General features: G+C 36.0%; 2 protein-coding genes across 3 annotated transcripts in view; one reads left to right on the top strand and one right to left on the bottom strand.

The window, feature by feature from the left end:
* Positions 1-2,961, bottom strand: part of LOC149799867 (methanethiol oxidase-like) — a 55,357-nt gene extending 52,396 nt beyond the window's left edge. The window contains exon 1 of one of the 2 annotated variants that reach the window (XM_089959303.1): positions 2,778-2,961. Coding sequence is in view for 1 of the 2 variants with exons in the window: in XM_089959302.1 (XP_089815428.1) it covers positions 2,778-2,781 (4 nt within the window). In the remaining variant the exon portion in view is untranslated. The remainder of the gene's footprint in view (positions 1-2,777) is intronic. The other variant, XM_089959302.1, reaches the window with a different exon arrangement.
* The window catches only part of LOC149799866 (protein MIS12 homolog), a 55,018-nt gene continuing 37,885 nt past the window's right edge, over positions 2,504-19,636 (top strand). Inside the window, exons 1-2 of the mRNA XM_089959305.1 lie at positions 2,504-2,596; positions 6,898-6,977. Of these exons, the coding sequence (XP_089815431.1) occupies positions 2,571-2,596; positions 6,898-6,977 (106 nt within the window). The 5' untranslated portion in view covers positions 2,504-2,570. The remainder of the gene's footprint in view (positions 2,597-6,897; positions 6,978-19,636) is intronic.

Raw genomic sequence — 19,636 nt, 5'->3', positions numbered from 1 at the left:
TGTGCCATATTAGTGAATTTGGGTCATGTGGCCTATACATAGAAATGGCTGTAGAATATATATGTTGGCATTAAATTTTTATGAATTTACAAACGTGCACACGGGGCCCCGAGTGGTCTAAAGCGCTCACCGTTACGGAGCACTGCCTTCTCACCTTTGTCTGCATGAGTTCGAGTCTCTTATTCGGCCAATATAGTTGTGGGAACGCTTGCCAGTAGCTTATCTTGGGTCGTTGATTCTTTCCGGGATTTTATACTGGCCGCCATGTATAGCCTATCTTGTGCTGAAAATGGCGCTAAACCCTACAACAACGACAACAACTACAAACGTGCACGCTTTTGTGTGCTTATGTGATGTGCGAGAGAGAGAGAGAGAGAGAGAGAGAGAGAGAGAGACAGAGAGAGAGAGAGAGAAACAGAAAGACTTAGTAGTCTAGCCGCAGCAAACTGGGCCAATTGACCTTACGCCAGAAGGTAGATCGCTCCGCCTACCGAACACGTGACTTGACAACCTCTAAACCTCCGACAAACATTCTGTGAAAATGGCGGGCGTGATAACATTAAAAGATATACCAGGCGATATTGGTGAGCAATATTTGCCATATGAAACAAATTGTGACAGAGACAGAAAGCGAGAGCATTTATCCATCGCTTGCACTTCTCTAAGTTAGGTCGGTATGCGGAGAACTCGCCCCATGGAGAACTCGCCCCCACGTATCTGGAGAAGTCGCCCCAGAGTGGTTGGAGAAGTCGCCCCAATTGGTTGGAGAAGTCATCCCAAAACTTGTCACCCAAATAACCTTTTTATAACAGAATTAAGTCATCTTTTACGTGATTCATATTTATATTTTTATATATACGCGATCACAAAAGAGATATTAACTAAATTAAAGCAATATCAAGGGGCCCCGAGTGGCCGAGTGGTCTAAAGCGCTCTCCGTTACGGATCACTGCCATCTCACCTCTGTCTGCGTGGGTTCGAGTCCAAGGCTCGGCTAGCGTGGGTACTTGGGAAAGCCTGCCAGTAGCTTCTCGTGGGTCGGTGGTTCTTCCCTGGGTTTTTCAGGGTTCTTCCTCCACCATTAATACTGGCCGCCATGTATAGCCTATTGTGTGCTGAAAAATGGCGTTAAACCCTACAACAACAACAACAACAAAAGCAATATCATAATAATATTTATAAGGACGAAATTAAGCCTGTATATAATCTAATGAATGACGACAGTATTGTGATTAAACAGGATAATAAGTCAAACACTATTATCATTGTGAATCAAGATGATTATGTTAAAGAAGTTGAACGTCAATTAGAAATTAAAAAAAACTCAACATGCATTAATGAGATCGCTAAAAATAATAATTCCGTATGTGAGGAATTTGATACTTTCCCTCTTAACATACGTACACCTCAATTTTACATATTACCAAAAACTCATACAAATCCTGACCATAATTTACCTTTAAATTTTCCAGGACGACCCATCATATCAGATTGCAATTCATATACTGAAAACCTATCCATATGTATTGATAGTGTTTTACAACCTTTAATGAAATCACTTCCTTCATACATTAAAGATACAACCACTTTCATTAAAAAGTGGAAGTCTATTCCACATCTATCTGATAATTTCAATCCTGGTATCATTAGGTGTAACATCACTATATGCCAAAATTCCACATGCAGATGGTATTGAAGTGTGCAAATATTTTCTTTATAACAATCCTAATAATAGCACACTATCTAGCGAAGATATTTGTAAAATAATAAAAACTTATCTTGGAAAATGATTATTTTCAATTTAATAATATGAATTACATACAGATAATGAGCATTAATATGACTCCTATATACTCTTCCCTTCCATGGGTGAATTAGAAAAGGATTTTATTCAAAACGAAAAGTTTAATCCCTCTCTTTGGTTCAGATTTTTTGATGACATATTTATGATCTGGAGGCATTCAAATGAAGAATTGAAAAAATTACTGATCGCCTAAATCATTTTCACCCGACGATTAAATTTACTTATACTGCATCTAGTACGCATGTTTCATTTTTAGATGTAAATGTAATAAAGAAATATTGATAACACTAACTCTACAAATATTATTAAAATGCATCTAATGATTTGAACAGCAGAGCAAAAGGGACAGATAACACTTATTTTTCGTTAAGTACAGAAGCGGAGTTGATCAAATGGAAAAGTTGACAAATTGCACATTTTATAAATTTAATAAGTTATTATGTTGAAGAAAAACAACAATAAATAAAGCCTTAACAATGTGGCGACATCTCAGAATTACTATATATGATCCTTGGGGCGACTTCTCCGAACCGTTGCGAACTTTGTAAATATATACAATAGCCGAGGCCAATGTGGATATGTGAGAAAGGTTGCCGGTAGCTTCTCGTGGGTCGGTGGTTCTTTCCGGGGTTTTCCCGGGTTCTTCCTCCACCATTAATACTGGCCGCCATGTATAGCCTATCGTGTGCTAAAAAAAATGGCGTTAAACCCTACAACAACAACAACAATAGCCGAGTCGATATCGACAGAAGCAGCTTTTCGGAAAATGGCGGACGTAAACAGTACCTGGAGGTGTGTATAATAGCAATCGCTGAGTGGTCAATCGAGCAGAATGATTGACAACTGGCGATAGGTCAGTTGTTAGATCAGACATGCGACGGGTATTGCGAAGTAACAACCAACGCATGTTTCATTGACTATCTACTGCGCAGTTTATAACAACCAGAGAAAAACATCTTGTTAAATGACTTACCCATTTTCACTTATTCTGTCTCTATGCTGCCTCAAAATATGCACTGCCGACCTCACTTCGTGTCACCTTTAAAATAAACAGGCTGATAGTCCTGCACAGGACAAGTGGAAAATCACCCGGCTGTTTAGGCTGTTTAGAAACGTTTAATCATTTGTATAGCCTTATATCCCCATACACATGAGCACGTTTAACTCCAGCTATATATTCTGCGTATATTCTAGCTTTACTTTGACACGTGCGCGCCCACACATAGGAACAAGCCCCGTCCACCCTGATTTCACCTCTAAACATGTTCAGCCCAAATACATAAAACTTAATAGGTGACCACTAGAAGTATCCTCCTACTCTTCCCTGAAAATAATTCTGCTGGTGCACTTGGTATGAAAAATAAACTTTTGTCAGAATACAGATTCTTAGAGATATGTGTATTAATTTAACTTAACGTTGTGGAGTGAATTATTAATTTAGATTGTTCGCTGCTTTTTGATGAATGCAGACAAGTTTAGCATGATTCCCTATGCCGGTAAGGAATTATTTTTACGCATTTTTTGCCGTTTTCGTTATGTCTATTTGTTTGTTTTTAAATAAAACGTGATTAGCTAGTATGAAGTTTGGAGTATTTAATATATAAAAAGGATTAATTTTTTAAAAACTTAGATAAATAACTATCAAAAATCTTCATCAAAACACCAGTATGCTCTCTCCTCTGATTTCGATTTCGCGGAATTTCCTCGCATAGATGTCAATAATGTAGCAATCTGTACATTTTACACTTTTCCGATGATGCAGTCAGCGGCCATATTAGATTACAACTGATATCAAATTGCCAAACTTCAATAGCTGTGATGTTTTTCGAAACCGGTCACTTTTCTCTTGGCATTATGGTACTGTGGATTGCATACAAGATCTACTTCTCGCCGAAACTGAAGAGCTTGACAATATACAAATCAACGTACCTCTAAACCTAAGATTTGACAACAGAAGTGATTCAAAAACCATGAGCAATTTTACGTGTTGCAAAACGCGTTTTCACATTTTTTACAAAGATTTTTACTTTCAAGACATATATTATAATGACCTTAGTAGTCATGAAATTTTGGTGATTACGTTTGTAAGTGGTTTAAACTGTTTTGTAATGACTCTAATAGTTGTGTTATAAATAATGGCCATATGTCATCTTTTTTTAGACTTGAAAGAGGATGTCGTCAAGGAGATCCCCTTGCACCTTATTTGTTTATCATTGGGGTTGAGATTTTAGCTATAACTTTAAAGCAAAATGTGGATGTACGGGGAGTAATCTTTGACACCAGTTAATATAAATTGGGTCAGTATGCCGATGACGCTTTTATTCTTCTTGATGGATCTCGTTTTTCTCTTGAAGCAACTATGAATATCTTGCAAGTTCTTTTTCTATTATCTGGACTTAAATGTAACATAACAAAACCAAAAGCTATTTGGATTGGAAACAGGAAATTTTCTAATGAAAGAATATGTCCCGAAATGGGTCTAATTTGGTCCTCTTCTAACTTTACACTCCTTGGCATAGAATTTTCTCCAGATTTACAACAGATGGTGGAAATTAATTATATGAAGAAACTAACAAAAGGAAAACGAATACTGGCAAGCTGGAGTCAAAGACATCTGTCAATAGTTGGTAAAGTAATTGTTGTAAAAACTCTTGTTCTGCCCATATTCATACATCTTTTTCAGCACTTCCTAACTCATCAGCAAAAGTTGAAGCAGAACTAAATAGCACGTTATTTAAATTTGTATGGGATGGAAAAGTAGAGAGAATAAAACGTGATATACTAGTTTCCCCAGAAAACGAGGGAGGACTAAATATGATACATATATTTTCATTCATTAGGTATATTAAGATAGGATGGGTTAAAAGATTGCTGGAAAAGGAAAATGGAACGTGGCAGAACTTAGTCAATACAACTATACTCAGAAATAAAAAGGATATTTGGAATTTAGGGAGAAGGAAATTAGAAGAATTTAGTAAGTTCATTAAAAACAGTTTTTGGAGAGATGTAATTTTGACAGTATCTAATTGGAAAGAAGAACCGCAAAGTCCTAACGAGTATCTATCCATGAGTATTTTAAATTTTGTCCCCCCCCCCAAAAAAAAAATGATCTATCAATACAAATCCTGGATATAATCCGGTTTTGAAATTCTGAATGATCTAGTAGATGATCATGGTAATTTAATACCTTTTGAAATAATAAAACAAAAAACTAGAAGCGATGATTTCTTAAAATATTTCTCCTTAATATCCAAAATTCCAAAAGCATGGAAAGATGCCATAAAAAAAACCATTTAGTACATAATAATTTTGATAAGAAGGAGGATAAAATAATGAACTTGCGAAAACAAGATTCACTCAAGTTTGTTTACAAAGATCTTTTACAAGAAGCTAAAAGGCAACACACTGCGAAGCAAGAAACTTGGATGCAAGTATTTAATAAAAATATAAGTAGTGAGGAGTGGTTTGAGATTTATAGCCGGGCGAAATGCTGTACCAAGGATACCAAGTTGCTCTCTTTTAACTTTAAATTAATCCATAGAATAATCGCCACTAATGATTTTCTTAAAAGAATTAACATATTAGATGACAACAAATGTACTTTCTGTAAGAACGAAAATGAAAGTATTGAGCATCTCTTTTATGACTGCAGTATTACTTCACAGTTTTGGTACCGTTTTATTGAAGTTTTTGCACCTTTTTGCCCAAATATTGTACATCTGTCCAAAAAAGAAACATTCTTAGGAAGTGAACAACTGGACAGTTTGGGTAATTTCCTGCTTATTTTGGCAAAATATTATATTTATACTTGCAGATTCAATATGAAAAATCCTTCTATTTTTGCTTTTAAGCAAATAGTTGCAATGCATAAGAACATTGAAAAATACACTGCTAAGGTAAATAAAAAAGAGGACCAATTTCTTTAAAAATGGACCTCAATAATGAACATGTAACTTGTCTCTGACTTGATGGTAAACAGGAACAAAATACTATAATATCACAAAGTCCATGTCACCTAGATTGTGTGCCATATGCATGTGTGTATGCGTGTGTGTTTTTTTTCTTTCTCTGTAGATTATATTTATTATCCCTAGATTATCTGATAACCAGAAATGTATGATTGTAAGGTGACCTTGGGATGGTTCCCCAACCCATTGGTCAACCTATTACGGGGTTAAAAAAAAAGAAAATTTTAAGTCATGAAAAACAAGGTAGTGGAACCAAATGTTTCGAGAAACAAGGACGCCAAATGGAGAGCAATTGGTTAATATATTTTACTGTGCAATATAAAGATTATATGACGACTGAAATATTTTTATGCTCTAAAAATAACGAAACATGAATAGATAGAAAAAGCTTTAAAAACGCTTTCTGCTAGAGTTTTATATTCTTAGTATGAGTTTTGAAAATGGCAAATTGTTTGACTTTTTATAGGATCAGTTGTCAGTTTGTACTCGGATGTTATGATCACTGAGGCATCGTGGTAACAAGATGATTATTAGGTAAATATCGCAAAACTTCGACAATATATGTAAAACGGAAATATTAAATATGAATTTGATATGTGGTTAGAGCGCAGGTGTGAAAGGAAAATACGAATTTAATATGTTGTTTGTACAGTTTCAGCTCCATCCCTACAGAGTGGTTCCTAGATGACGTTATCAAATGAAACTAATACACACAGAAACTGTTGTTCAATTGTGATTAAAATAGCTAATCACGATTCGATTATTCCTGGTGCTTTTTATGCACTTTATGTTTCCTCGTCTTCCTTACAAAGCTATGATACTTGTTTAAAGAATGTGAAGTTGTCCCCTTTAAAACATAAATTAAAAGAAGAGGGAATGTTTGTGCAAGATTCCTATCTGGAAACAAAGACGTTCTGAGAGAAGATTAAGCTCCATCTGAAAACCAAGACAACACGGTCATTTTCTCTTGGACGTTGTACGTTGAACGCACGATCCTCACAGCTTATGCTTTTTACAACCTCAGTGTGACATTGAGGGTAATAAAGCCTTACAATGTGAGTGTAATAAAGTTGTACAATCTGACTGTAAAAACGTCTTGTTTTGTCTAGTTTTTTTTTTCTTCAGAATATGTATTATCCTACAAGCCATTGCTAATTCTACGCTAGTAGGGAAAACGAAAACAGATATATATTGTAGTGGCGATGGTAAGTAACAGTATCGGAATATGTGCGCCTGTGTTGATTTTTGTATTGTCCATAGACTTGGGTGATTCTTATCTATAATTAATAACAATCTCTTGGAAAAGAAACGAACAACAACAAAATTAAACGTTGCAAAAACGTATTTCTATTTAGATCCAAGCACCAGATACCAGCTACTTAGCTAAACTATAAGAAGATAAGCTGGTGCATATACGTCCTTGGTATTCTTTTTATTATTTCATGCACGTGAGACAATAGTGTTTGGGAAACTCACGATACATTCGCACCATACACGTCCAATACAGGCAAATAAATCTACGACATGTACGAAAGAAGTACATTAAAATGCTATTAGAAATATGCATGAATTCATTGTAGAGTTGTACTGAAACTGCTAATTATCCGACCCATCTATAAAGTTAAAACGTCATGCTTACAGCGATATTATACACACGTAAAGATATTGAAAAGACTTCCTTGATATGCAAATTTTAATTTATGATTATTAAATGAGCTATATCCGCCCCTACTTCATCATTTGCCTACTTAGTATTCAAACCGGATAAAACAGATGTGAATCGAGTAAAAAATCCCGCTAAGGTGAGATCGAATTATCACTAACCGAATTTGGAGGTTATATGCACAGAACTTAAGTAAATATAAAGAAAGATAAATATATTATACAGAGGTCAAACATTTATTGTCAAGACGATCAGTCCCAAAATTAGAGCAATATGTTTTTCATAATCACGCTCTTAAGACCTGCGACTAAATGTACAAACAATAAAAAATGTATATACTTGCTTCAGCTGGTGATTTGATGACTTTGCTGAACATATCACGAATTATATTTGTATCGATAGTTCTGTTGTAAATGAAATCTTATTAAAACAACACACCACAGGTAAAAACAAAGCGCCAATCTATATTGCTTTCCAAATTGAAAGAGGTTGTTAAGAATAGCCAAAACGCTCAGGATGTTCTACTATGCCAAGTTCTATTTATAACTTAAAAGAACATTTATTTAGAGTTGCACTAGTCTGTAATATTCTTACTCATTTAGTCTTGTTTTAGTATATTTTATACATTGGCGACGCGGGGGAAAAAAAAACTGTTTAAAACGTCCAATCAGCGATACAAAACACCTGTACGTGGTACTTTGAATTAGCAAATGTATAAACTAAGTGATCTGGAAGGTGAACCAAGAGAGTGTTGTATCATTAAAGTATATTCTTGTTCATTCATGGCTCCAAACAATAAAACAGGACAAACTGTTTGTAAAATGGTATTAGAAAATTATCCCCATCCACTAACTCTATAAATACATGTACTCTGTTAGAACCATGTTCTTCACTTCTGCAATTACTGAACTTTAAACCATTTAGGAGGTTTCAATTCAGTTAACATAGGTAAGCTGTTGTTGTTGTTGTTATCGATGTTTTTAGTCTATCAGTATTCGTTGTGCTGAGGTTGAGATAAAGCACTATACAGATTACAACAGAAATAATGTTGTATGCATTATCGATTTATTCCACCAAAGTGAGTTGAAAAATACAAAGTCTCCGTAAAATACGCAATATGGGTAATACAAACGTTCGTTCTTATTTTCAGCATTACATCTGCACATGCCAGAGAGAGAGAGAGAGAGAAGATTCGTACGCGTGTTATGCAACGAAGATATTACTCTATTTTGTCAAAAAGCTAATAGTCATTGCCCATAGGGCGAGTTTCCTGCCATAAATGCTCAAATCCAGCCAAATATTATTGTTACAAACCAGAGGTATTTGCTTGACCGAGCGGTGTCAAACCCTGGCGCGAATCCGCTAGAAGTCAAAGTTTACCCCAAATTTCCAAAGACTTCTATACAACTTCAGTTGTAAATTAGAAAACCCGACGTGTCCATTCTATACAAACATTTTTTACTAATCAGTGCAAGACCACAGATCTCAAAACTTGCCAAATATATATCAACCGCATATTGGCATGGTTTCTCTTCATCAGCTTTCCGTACCGTCAGCAGTTCAAGCCGTGGAAACTATACAACTATCCTCTAACGCAGGAAACTATTTTTTACTACGCCACCTTAGGCCATTCAATTCATGGTTTCAAGGCACATTTCGTCAGTACATCTGCGTCACATTTGCCACCATGGCGACATAAACGGTATCTGTCGAGTCCCTTATTGTTTGCTCCTTTGTGTAATTTACCGGTCTCGTACCGTAAATACTCCAGCTGTAGTCACAACACCAATGTACACCATTAGGTTTTAATAGGGACTATATTACTCTAGGGACATGAATGTGGTTTTGACCTAAAGTCACTAAAAGTCAACGATGGCATCATGGAAAATCACTAGCACTTCACTCTGTGACGTTTGCTTCTACTAACTGGCTAATTATTTCAGGCTAAGGAATAGTGCCATTGCACCGAATTCCAGTAATCAAACAAGTAATCACACAAATCTAAGAATTCCTTAAAATGGGTTCTATAACCAAATGCACATACTCCAAATTTATTACAATATGATCTCCAAAGCGGTGGATTAGTCCGAAGCATGCTATGTCGTACTAAAGTCTAATTGCAGGACAATCAGTCAATCAATAAATTCATCAGTCCGTCAATAGCAACAAAATATATATTCAAATAATAATGTAATTGTCCTAAGGAACAGTTGTAGACGCTCCGGTGGTCGAAGTGGTTAGAGCGTCCGCCTCGGATGCGAAATGTCCCAGGTTCGAACCCCAGCTGAGTCATACCAAAGACATAAAAATGGTACTTGCAGGTGCCTCCTTTGCGCTCTGAATCCAGAAGTTAGTGTTAGGACTGGTCGGCCTGGTGTCAGGATAATGTGACTGTGTGGGACATCATAATAATATAATAAAAATCAGACTATACAGAAGTGCATATAAGAAGAATAACATGGAAAACTCGACTATAAATAACTACCAAAGGTTTCGAAACAAAGATTTAAACTCAACGTACAAACATGCAGAATGAAAGGATACACATATATAATGGAATTAAAACTTTAGCACGAATATTCGAAATTAGAAAGAACGATGCAAAAAGAATACCATCTTACTTCTAGATGTATGGGTTATAAGCAAGTACATGGTACATAGGGTGTATTTATTATAGAAACTATAACAAAGGCGGGCAAACAGGTCATAACCAGGAAGTTGCAAACGCAATGAAAAAAGAACAAATTCCAGAAACCAAACCACAGGAGATACAAACAGACACCCAGAGAATCAATACATATTGAAGAAAACGAATGGGATGCACAGGAAATAGAAGAAATTGGAAGAAAACCTCAAAGAGAAACAAAATTAAATGTCAAAAAAGAGCCAGATGAAAAAGGATCAAAATCAGAAGAAGAAGAAAAACAAAAAACAAAAAAAAAAAAGAAAACAAACAAACAAAAGAAATGAGAAATACGAAAAATAAAAAATAGAAAAAAGAGAAGAAATAAAAGGAAATATACAAAAGAAAGTAAAGAACGATAAAAAGAAAATGGAAACTGGTAGGAAAGAAAAATTAACAGAAAGTAAGAAAATGACAAAAACAAAACACAAATTGTACATCGAATGCAAGGATGAAATTCAAGGAAAATAACCCCCACAAAAGAGGACGTAATAAGAGCTATAGGACACAAGGTACTAAAGGTAATGAAAATGCGAAGCAATCTGGAAATGGGTGTATACTGAAAAAAAAAAATAAATAGAGAAATTGCTTTATTTATGAAATTTCAGTCCTTTAACGGTCCTGAGTTTGAAACACTCATTACTGCAATTATCACCTGACTCTTTGGTGCGGAATTGAAAGCACGTGATTCAAACACATGTAGGTCGACAAAATGACGCGCAGTAGTATATAGGGGGCCATATAGCCTCACGTAGACGTATATGTTAAATTTGGTCGTTTGCACTATGTGATGGGGTAAATTTCTGTCGATCTACGAAAAGCACATTAGTTTGGGCCAGAGAACAATTAATTAGATTCATGGGGACAGGCGCTTGTCAAATCGCTATACCTCAGTGATTCCAAATGTCTGGCGATTTTTAAATTAAGTATTCGTTTACTTAACCGCGAGACGGACCGTTAGAGACACGGCTAGCTTCGATTTCAAAGTAAAAGTGTCGAAAGTGAAAATTACTAGAAACCGTTAGTCGAAAAGATGGAAGGTCAAGTTGATCCCAATTTTGGCGTCTAGAGTAAAAGGCTGTAAATATATTTCATCCTGATTGGTTACGCTAAATAGGGGCGTGTTTCCTACACGAAATTTCCCAGTTGTAAATATTCCCCCATCGAAAAATCTAATTAGTCTAAGCTTTGCTGCAAGAGTAAAGGTATATGGAAGTCCGAGTTTTAATTTGGAAGAAATTCTCTCGTAAAACATTTGTCCAAGGGACCGGATGTCTGGAAGGTAAACGGACACAATGTTGACCGTAGAAGCGAGAAACGCGTGAAAGCAAACAAAAAAAAAATGGTATTTGCGTCTAATTCAGGAAATTCATTGATACCAATATAATATTTTCCTGAATTATTTTATAATATTTGCATGAACTTATTAGTTAAATTCGTAGATCAATTTTATATGTAAGTATAACAGTGTTGAGTTTATGTATATATATATATATATATATATATATATATATATATATATATATATATATATATATATATATATATATATATATATTCGTACAATAATCTTCTTTATATAAGGTTGTCGAATTGTTTCAATTAGTCGTCTTGTTGTTATAGGAATTAGGTTCAAAGATTTTCATGTGTTACTTTAGTTATATGAGTTACGAGAAGCCGTGTGAATTCACTGATCTTAGATAATTTCATGTATGCTAAAGACTTGAATGCATGTGTTCACTGAACATAACGTAAAGCTAAGTAGTGAATTTCATTTATTCATTCATTCATTTGTGTAATTGAGACGAGAACGGAACTTCTAAGTCTCGTGTGTTAATGCGAAGTGATGAATTAGCCATTAGGAAGTACATTAATCTTATGAAACTAGGTTTGTTTTGGTCTGTCATGCTTGGTCCGATTAAATAGCCATTGGTGTCTGTTTCAAAACCGATATTAAGATCTGATAACGATGGGGGAGTAATGTTCGAATCCCAGCAGAATAACGGACAGAAACTTTAGGTTCGTTTATTTTAAAAGGGGAAAATATCTCTTCAGACGTATTCCCAGAAGTATCCTCAGATGTACGTACGCACTGACGTATCCAAGCATATGACGTACCTACATGCTTACATATCTACCTACCCACACAAAGTTTGAGGACCGAAGGGAGGCGCAAAAGTAGGAAGGTTGGAGAGAATAAAGGAAAAGGAAGGAAAGGGAAAAGGCGAAAGGACAGAGAACAGTAACAGTGAAATATGAGTGAACCAGAGATGAGCAGGTTATGCAATTGTACAAGGCAGCGAATTCGATTTTTCACTCGATTGTATGATTAACTAATTATGTTTAATAAAACAGATCAGATATTTTTTATAAATATATTGTGTTATTTGACATTCTGGGATACCAATTGTTAGAAGTGTACGATATTTACCATTTTCCCAATACAGAACAGTACTACCAGGGCCACGAGACTCAGAAATGCGTTTTTGCAGACTACATGGATGCCTGTTTAAAACTGAAACGAGAAGCCAGAGGCTATCCTTCCTGATGCCACACTCCCGAAGACCAAACTAAATTCGAAGAGAATTACTTGGAGCAGGAATGCATCGCTTTAGACACATCGAGAAAAACGAAGGAAGGCGGTCGTTTGCCAAAGTGATGTTGAATTGCTTGTGAGGCAAAATGGCACAACAACCGTGTTTACACAAGACAGAGTATTTGTCCTAACCTTCGCGCTACTTCCAGACGATTCACGACAAAACTAAGTACATGAAACACGTGAACGTCCTTCGTGAGGACTTGATCTTAGTCAATTACGAAGAAGAAGAACTGGACTTTATAGAGATCGACGAATTTGGAAATGTCATCATTGCATACTATATGACAGCCTATGCTCGCTTAAAACTGTACGAAGCGTTACACCAGTTATGAGATCGTGTGCGGTATTTTGGCACGGACAGTTGCAACTACATTAAACGTCCTGATGATCATCGTTACCCTAAAATCGATGGGACCGCTTAAGAGCCTGGACGGACGAGCATCTCGACGAGAAGATTCTAAGTTTTGCTTGTGGCCGTCCCTAAATTACGGCTACGAATACCTGGACAAACAAGGAGAAGTGCACATCGAGTGTAAAGTGAAAGGGTTGACTCTAAATCATCGCACCAGTCAGGTGGTGAATTTTGGCGCGCTGAAAGAACCGTTGAAATCTGGAGAGGATCGAGATTTTAGAGTAACCACCTACGAATTCCACAAGATTGTACATTTACCCACACACCAAATCGTCAGTCGGCCCTTGGAAAATCTGTGTCCGACCGTGTACCAGTACGACTTCCCAACCACTTCACTTTACCGTACGACGAACGGGCCGATATTGGCCAGCATATAAAGACGTAAACTTCCAAGACCGATACTTCATTGTGACTACAAACACCGAGAAAGATGGATCCTTTCACACAGCAAGTATCAAGAGAGAGAAAACTCGAGTGCGATGCTTCGCTTGACGAACACATCATCAATACAGTACCAAATCTTAGTTGTTTATTTACTAACTTCATGGAAAACTATGGGCAACCAGTGGGACTTCCGGACTACAAAACTTTATCTTATGGACACGCTCATATCACCCAATATAAAAAGGAACGACTTCCAAGAACGACACTGCATTGCGAGGACAAAAGCCTAGAAAGATGAATCATTCTATGTAGACGAAAAAAGAGAAGGAACAAATATTATTGGCCTCTTTCACCATCATACCGTCATTAAAGTGCGTCCATGAAGGAAAAGAATCCAGTAGACCTAAAGAGGTATTCTAGCATCCGAATGATTCAGACAGCAACTTCGAGAAAATTTAGGACGACAGCTTACACCTACACGGTGAAATTTGAAGACTTTGCGTCTGATGTTCTAGCTAACGTTTCAGCAGGTTACATTACGGACATATTTGACTCACTGTTGGAGGAACTCAAACGTCAGTGTCAAGTCAAAGATCGAGGTCGTTGAGCCTATCTATGTATCACCACAGTGTGAACTCTCATGTTTATCTCGGGTTTAGTACACATGCAAAATTAACTTCTTCCAAACTATCGAGGGCTATTGAAGACGTGCACACGATGAGAGAAAAACTTGACATCACCGATGGAAAAGAGACCATTCATATGGCATACGTGAACCTCCATGGAAAGAAGACAATAACCGCCATTGATCTGCGTATCCATAAGTGTACCTAGCACGATGGATATACCAACAGATCTACAGATGAAAGGGAATACGTGATGGAAAACATCTACGCTGGGACACAAGTGGTAGCTGACCAGATTTAAACAACGTGCGTGACTGATAAGAGAAAAGCATGCACTTTGTCCTAGTTGATCGTTTGTTTGTTGTTTTAGCATTTTGTCAAAAATGGACATTAATTGTAGTATCAAAAATTTCATTCTTTTATGAAATGCATATACGTTTACATGACTTTTTTGAAGGCATGAACATTAATTTTTAAAAGTAGTTTTCTAGAACCAAGAAATAGATAACTTGTAAATAATAATAATAATAATAATAATAATAATAAAAATAATGCTTTATTTATAGAGGGTGACTCATTAGTCAAGGACTATTCTCCCTAGAGGCCCTCTTAAGGAGAGTATAACAATGCACATTATATGAAGATGGCAATAATTCCTGTTTATTTTAACGTGTTTAGTATTAAAATACTAAATTTCATTATCTGTTACAAACACATACATGCTCATGATATCTTTTCTTAAATACTCTAACATTTTCAGCAGATTTTACATGTAGTGGAAGCTTATTCCACAGAACTGTACCAGAGTATTGAAAACTTTTTAATTGCTCTGTGCTTGGTTTTGGTATTAGAAGGTTTCCATGTGATATTGATCTCAACTGGTATTGTGTTGAAAAAGGCCTGAATAAGTCTTGAAGATACTCTGGTACAGTTCCATGTAGACATTTATATAAAATAACTGCCTTGTGAAAATCTATCCTGTCATATATTGTGAACCATTTGAGTTCTGTAAATAATGCTTTTGAGGGATGATCAACAGATGCATCTAAAATTACACGTGCTGCTCGTTACTGAAGTTTATAAATCCTGTCAAGCTCAGATTTAGCACAGTTTCCCCATACATTAGAAATATAATCCATTGTTGGAAGAATATATGACTTGTAGTATAGATTGCGAGTTTTCATAGGTAAATATTTCTTGATTCTGCTGAGAAGGGCAATTTTGGATGACAGTGTTTTATAAAGCTTATCAATATGGTCATTCCATAATAAATTATTATCTACAGACACACCTACAAGCCTTTCATGTTTAACATTTTCTAATGGATGATTATTTATTGCAAGAGATAGTTTTGGGTTCCCTGACTTGTGTAGCTTTTGTGATGTCCCCAAAATCATACATTTTGTTTTACCTTTATTAATTGCCATCCTATTTTGTTGTGCCCAGTTTTGAACTCTGATAAGGTCTGAGTTTAATCTCATTTGGATAACTTCAGTATCAGAACTAGATGTATACAAGGTTGCATCATCTGCAAACAAATCTGTGTTGGTGGATTCATTATTTAATGGTAGATCATTGATATATATAAGGAAGAGGAGAGGGCCCAAAACTGAGCCTTGAGGGACTCCTGAATGAAGAGTGCGAGTTTGAGAACTAATATTGCCAATGCTTACTTGTTGAGACTTTTGGTTTAGGTATGATCTAAACCAGTTTAAAGAAGGATTGTCAAACCTGTAACAGATTAGCTTTTGAAGCAGTATTTCATGATCAACAAGATCAAAGGCTTTCTTGAAGTCAAGGAAAACAATCCCAGTCATATATCCATTATCCATTTCCTTCAGCCAAACATCAATTAATTTGGTAAGTTCTGTTTGGCACGAGTGGTACTATCTAAATCCTGATTGAGCTTTATGAAAAAGAGAGTATGTTTCGAAAAATTTATAGACCTGAATGGCTACATGCTTTTCAAATAGTTTTCACAATACAGGTAGAATTGGTATTGGTCTGAAATTTCCTGGATCCTCCTTTTCTCCTTTCTTAAAGATTGGTGTAACCTTTACACATTTCAATGTTTGTGGAAAATTACCACTCATTATACTTAAATTTATGATATGCGTTAGTGACTTTGTTATTACTGGTGCAGCAATTTTAAGAATTCGTGGACCAATACCATCCAATCCAGAGGATTTATTAATAATAACCTTAATTAGCATATCAAAAACATCACCTTCACTAACATTAGCTATTGAAAAATAATTATCATCAGGAATTTTAGCTCTTATAAATGACAGAAGAGCATCAAGTTCAATTGGGATGTTAGTCTGGTTCTGAATACTCTTACTGGAGATGCTTATGAAGAAATTGTTGAACATTTCTACAGTGTCTTGTACAGATGTTGCTATATCATCATTTTGCTTAAGTCTAGGGGGAAGACAACTGTTCTTGCGTGGGTTCAGCTCTTTTAGATGCTTCCACAATGTTTTGGTACTCTTACTTTCATTAATAGCCTGTTTATAGTAGTTCTCTTTTGCCTTATCTATCAGGTGCTTAGTTTTATTTCTCCACTTTCTATAGCTTTTCATGTCTTTTTTCTTGTGGAAATTATCTCTTAGGTGCCTAGCCTCATTGATCTCAGGGGTAATCCACTTGGGTGTAATTTGGTGTTTAACCCTTTTTGTTTTAATTGGGGCATGCTTGTCTAAGGCTGCATTGAACATCTGATACCATTTGTCCAAGGCAGTGTTGACATCAGCTATAGTGCAGACTGATTGGAAGGGTTTGCAAACTAAATCATTTAAGAACATTTCCTCATCAAACTGTTTGGAGTCCCTGTATTGTATTTCAATGTGTTGGCCATTTTTAGATGATTTCGGAACATGTCTAGTTATACAGACCGGGTAGTGGTCACTCAGTGCATACACTGGCACCTTAACTTCACTTACATTTTCAGGTTTATTAGTACAGACATGATCAATGATAGTAGCACTTTTATCCGTTACTCTAGTTGGGTGTTAATTAATTGAGTAAAGTTGTAAGTTTCAAAGCTACTTATCCATGTTAATGGTGGAGTTTTCATGTAGTCAATGTTCAAATCACCTAATATGATAATTTCTAAATCTTCCTTTAGTAATGCTTTTTGAATTTGAACCTCAAATCTATCAATCCAATCAGCTGTAAAACTAGGTGGCCTGTAAACCGAACATAAGAGTATTGGCTTTGATTGGGCAAGGGTTACTTCGATCCAGATACTCTCTACCCCAATAGTCTCTAGATCAACATGTCTGTTATAACGACTGGAACTGTCTACATAGAGAACAATACCCCCACCCCCATGGATTCCCTATCTTTTCTTTCAAAGTTGAACCCCTGTATTTGGAGAGCCAAATCATCAGTATCATCAGAAAGAAAGGTTTCACATTGACCTAGAATACTGACTGATCTAGTTTGCTGTAATATTAACTTTATCTCATTCAGTTTAGGGAGGATGTGTTGAATATTTAGGTTGATTACTTGCAGACCTCTTTTGAGGAGGCCAAATACATGACAATTTTGATCCGAGGATTGATCTTCAGACAAGGCAGTATGCAAAGCATTGTTTTTAGACTTGACAGATTTCTTTACATTGCCTTGATTATTCACATAAACATATGAAGAATAGGTTTGTTAAGTGTCCAAATTTGTATGTATTAAACGGATAGTGCTTTGACCAAAGCACAGACCATAGAACCCATGTGTATATTTGAATAAATGTTCTGTACCCCTACAATAGACTTTTCTGTTTGGAGTTTCTATTGTCTGTGATTCTTTCTTTGGAACATCTCTGTCCTCTTTTATGTGTGTTTAGATGTGTATTTGTTTGTTTCTGTATGTCTATGTTTGTCCCTATCAACCCTTTGATCCTATAAATACATTTCACCCTATAAATAGTTATGACCCTATAAACCCCATAACGTCACCCATGTTAAATTCCCACTGACCTCCAGGTGACATTCCCATGTTAAATTCCCATTTTCCCCAAATTACTAACCACCTTTTTTATCATAGAAGTCTACGTGAGGCTATAAATCTTGAGGCTATAGCGCAAACGACCAAATTTGTCACAGAAGTCTATGTGAGGCTATAAATCGTGAGGCTATAGTGCAAATGACCAAATTTAATATAGACGTTTACGTGAGGCTATAAATCTTGAGGCTATAGTGCAAACGACCAAATCTGTCACAGAAGTCTATGTGAGGCTATAAATCGTGAGGCTATAGTGCAAATGACCAAATTTAATATAGACGTTCACGTGAGGCTATAAATCTTGAGGCTATAGTGCAAACGACCAAATTTAACATAGACGTCTACGTGAGGCTATAAATCTTGAGGCTATAGTGCAAACGACCAAATTTGTCACAGAAGTCTATGTGAGGCTATAAATCGTGAGGCTATAGTGCAAACGACCAAATTTAACATAGAAGTCTACGTGAGGCTATAAATCTTGAGGCTAAAGTGCAAATGACCCAATTTAACATAGACGTCTACGTGAGGCTATGTCGCCCCCATATACTGCTCACTGCTAATATCCTTTTCTCTACACAGAAGTTGTCATCCAAAATACATCTATACTGATATATAAATATTGGTTTGATCATGAGCACTCAGAAATGTGAAGTTATTGAATATTTAATATCATTGTGTTTGCATAGGTTTTAAAATTACATCGTAACACAAGCCATCGTTGAACTAAATGAACAGAAATATGATATACACCCTGTTTGGAAAAATAAACTTGTAAACCACAGTTACAGTGATGTCAAGAGTGAAAAGGGGAAATTTTATTAAATTCAAATTGGATCACTAAAAGAAATCACTAAATATAACATAGACAAATAAAATGAAGTGAAACAGCTATACCTCTCCAATGTAGAAGGTCCGCGATAGCGAAGCTGTATAAGACTAACGCTGGAATATCAACTAGATTCAAAATGGATCATTAGCAAAAAACTAAAAAACAATACATAACTACAATATCGTTAAACTTGATACATTTCGGAAACTATTAAGCAACAGTTACATTCATCTGAATTTAAAGACTCCAAATACGCTAAAGTTGATAAATCTGAGAAACTATGGAGCAACAGTTACCTACAACTGAAGCCTAACACTGCACCACCACCCGAAAAAATAGTACAGGCATAAGAAACATGAAAATGCTTTCATTCACGTCTGCGCAATAGGTCACTGATTTACAATAACATAATCTTCTACATCATTCATTCACATTCATTCATTCATTTGCAGCGAAGACAACAACAAGCACACATCAATGGAGCTAATGATGGAACAACTAATCCCCGCCCAAGCACTAAACGCAATAAAAGGCCTAGGTCTTTTAACTGCATCAGGCTGGGGCATAAGAGAGGAACAGAACAGAACCACGCTGCTCTTAATTTAGGAGAAAAAAGAAGTAGCGGAAAAATGGTCTAAGAATCGTCGTAGCCGGGGACAAGTGCGA

This window comes from Sinohyriopsis cumingii, chromosome 5, assembly GCF_028554795.1.
Source record: "Sinohyriopsis cumingii isolate HCF-2022 chromosome 5, ASM2855479v2, whole genome shotgun sequence".
Lineage (NCBI taxonomy): Eukaryota > Metazoa > Mollusca > Bivalvia > Unionida > Unionidae > Sinohyriopsis > Sinohyriopsis cumingii.
This window is presented reverse-complemented; position numbering and strand designations above follow the sequence as displayed.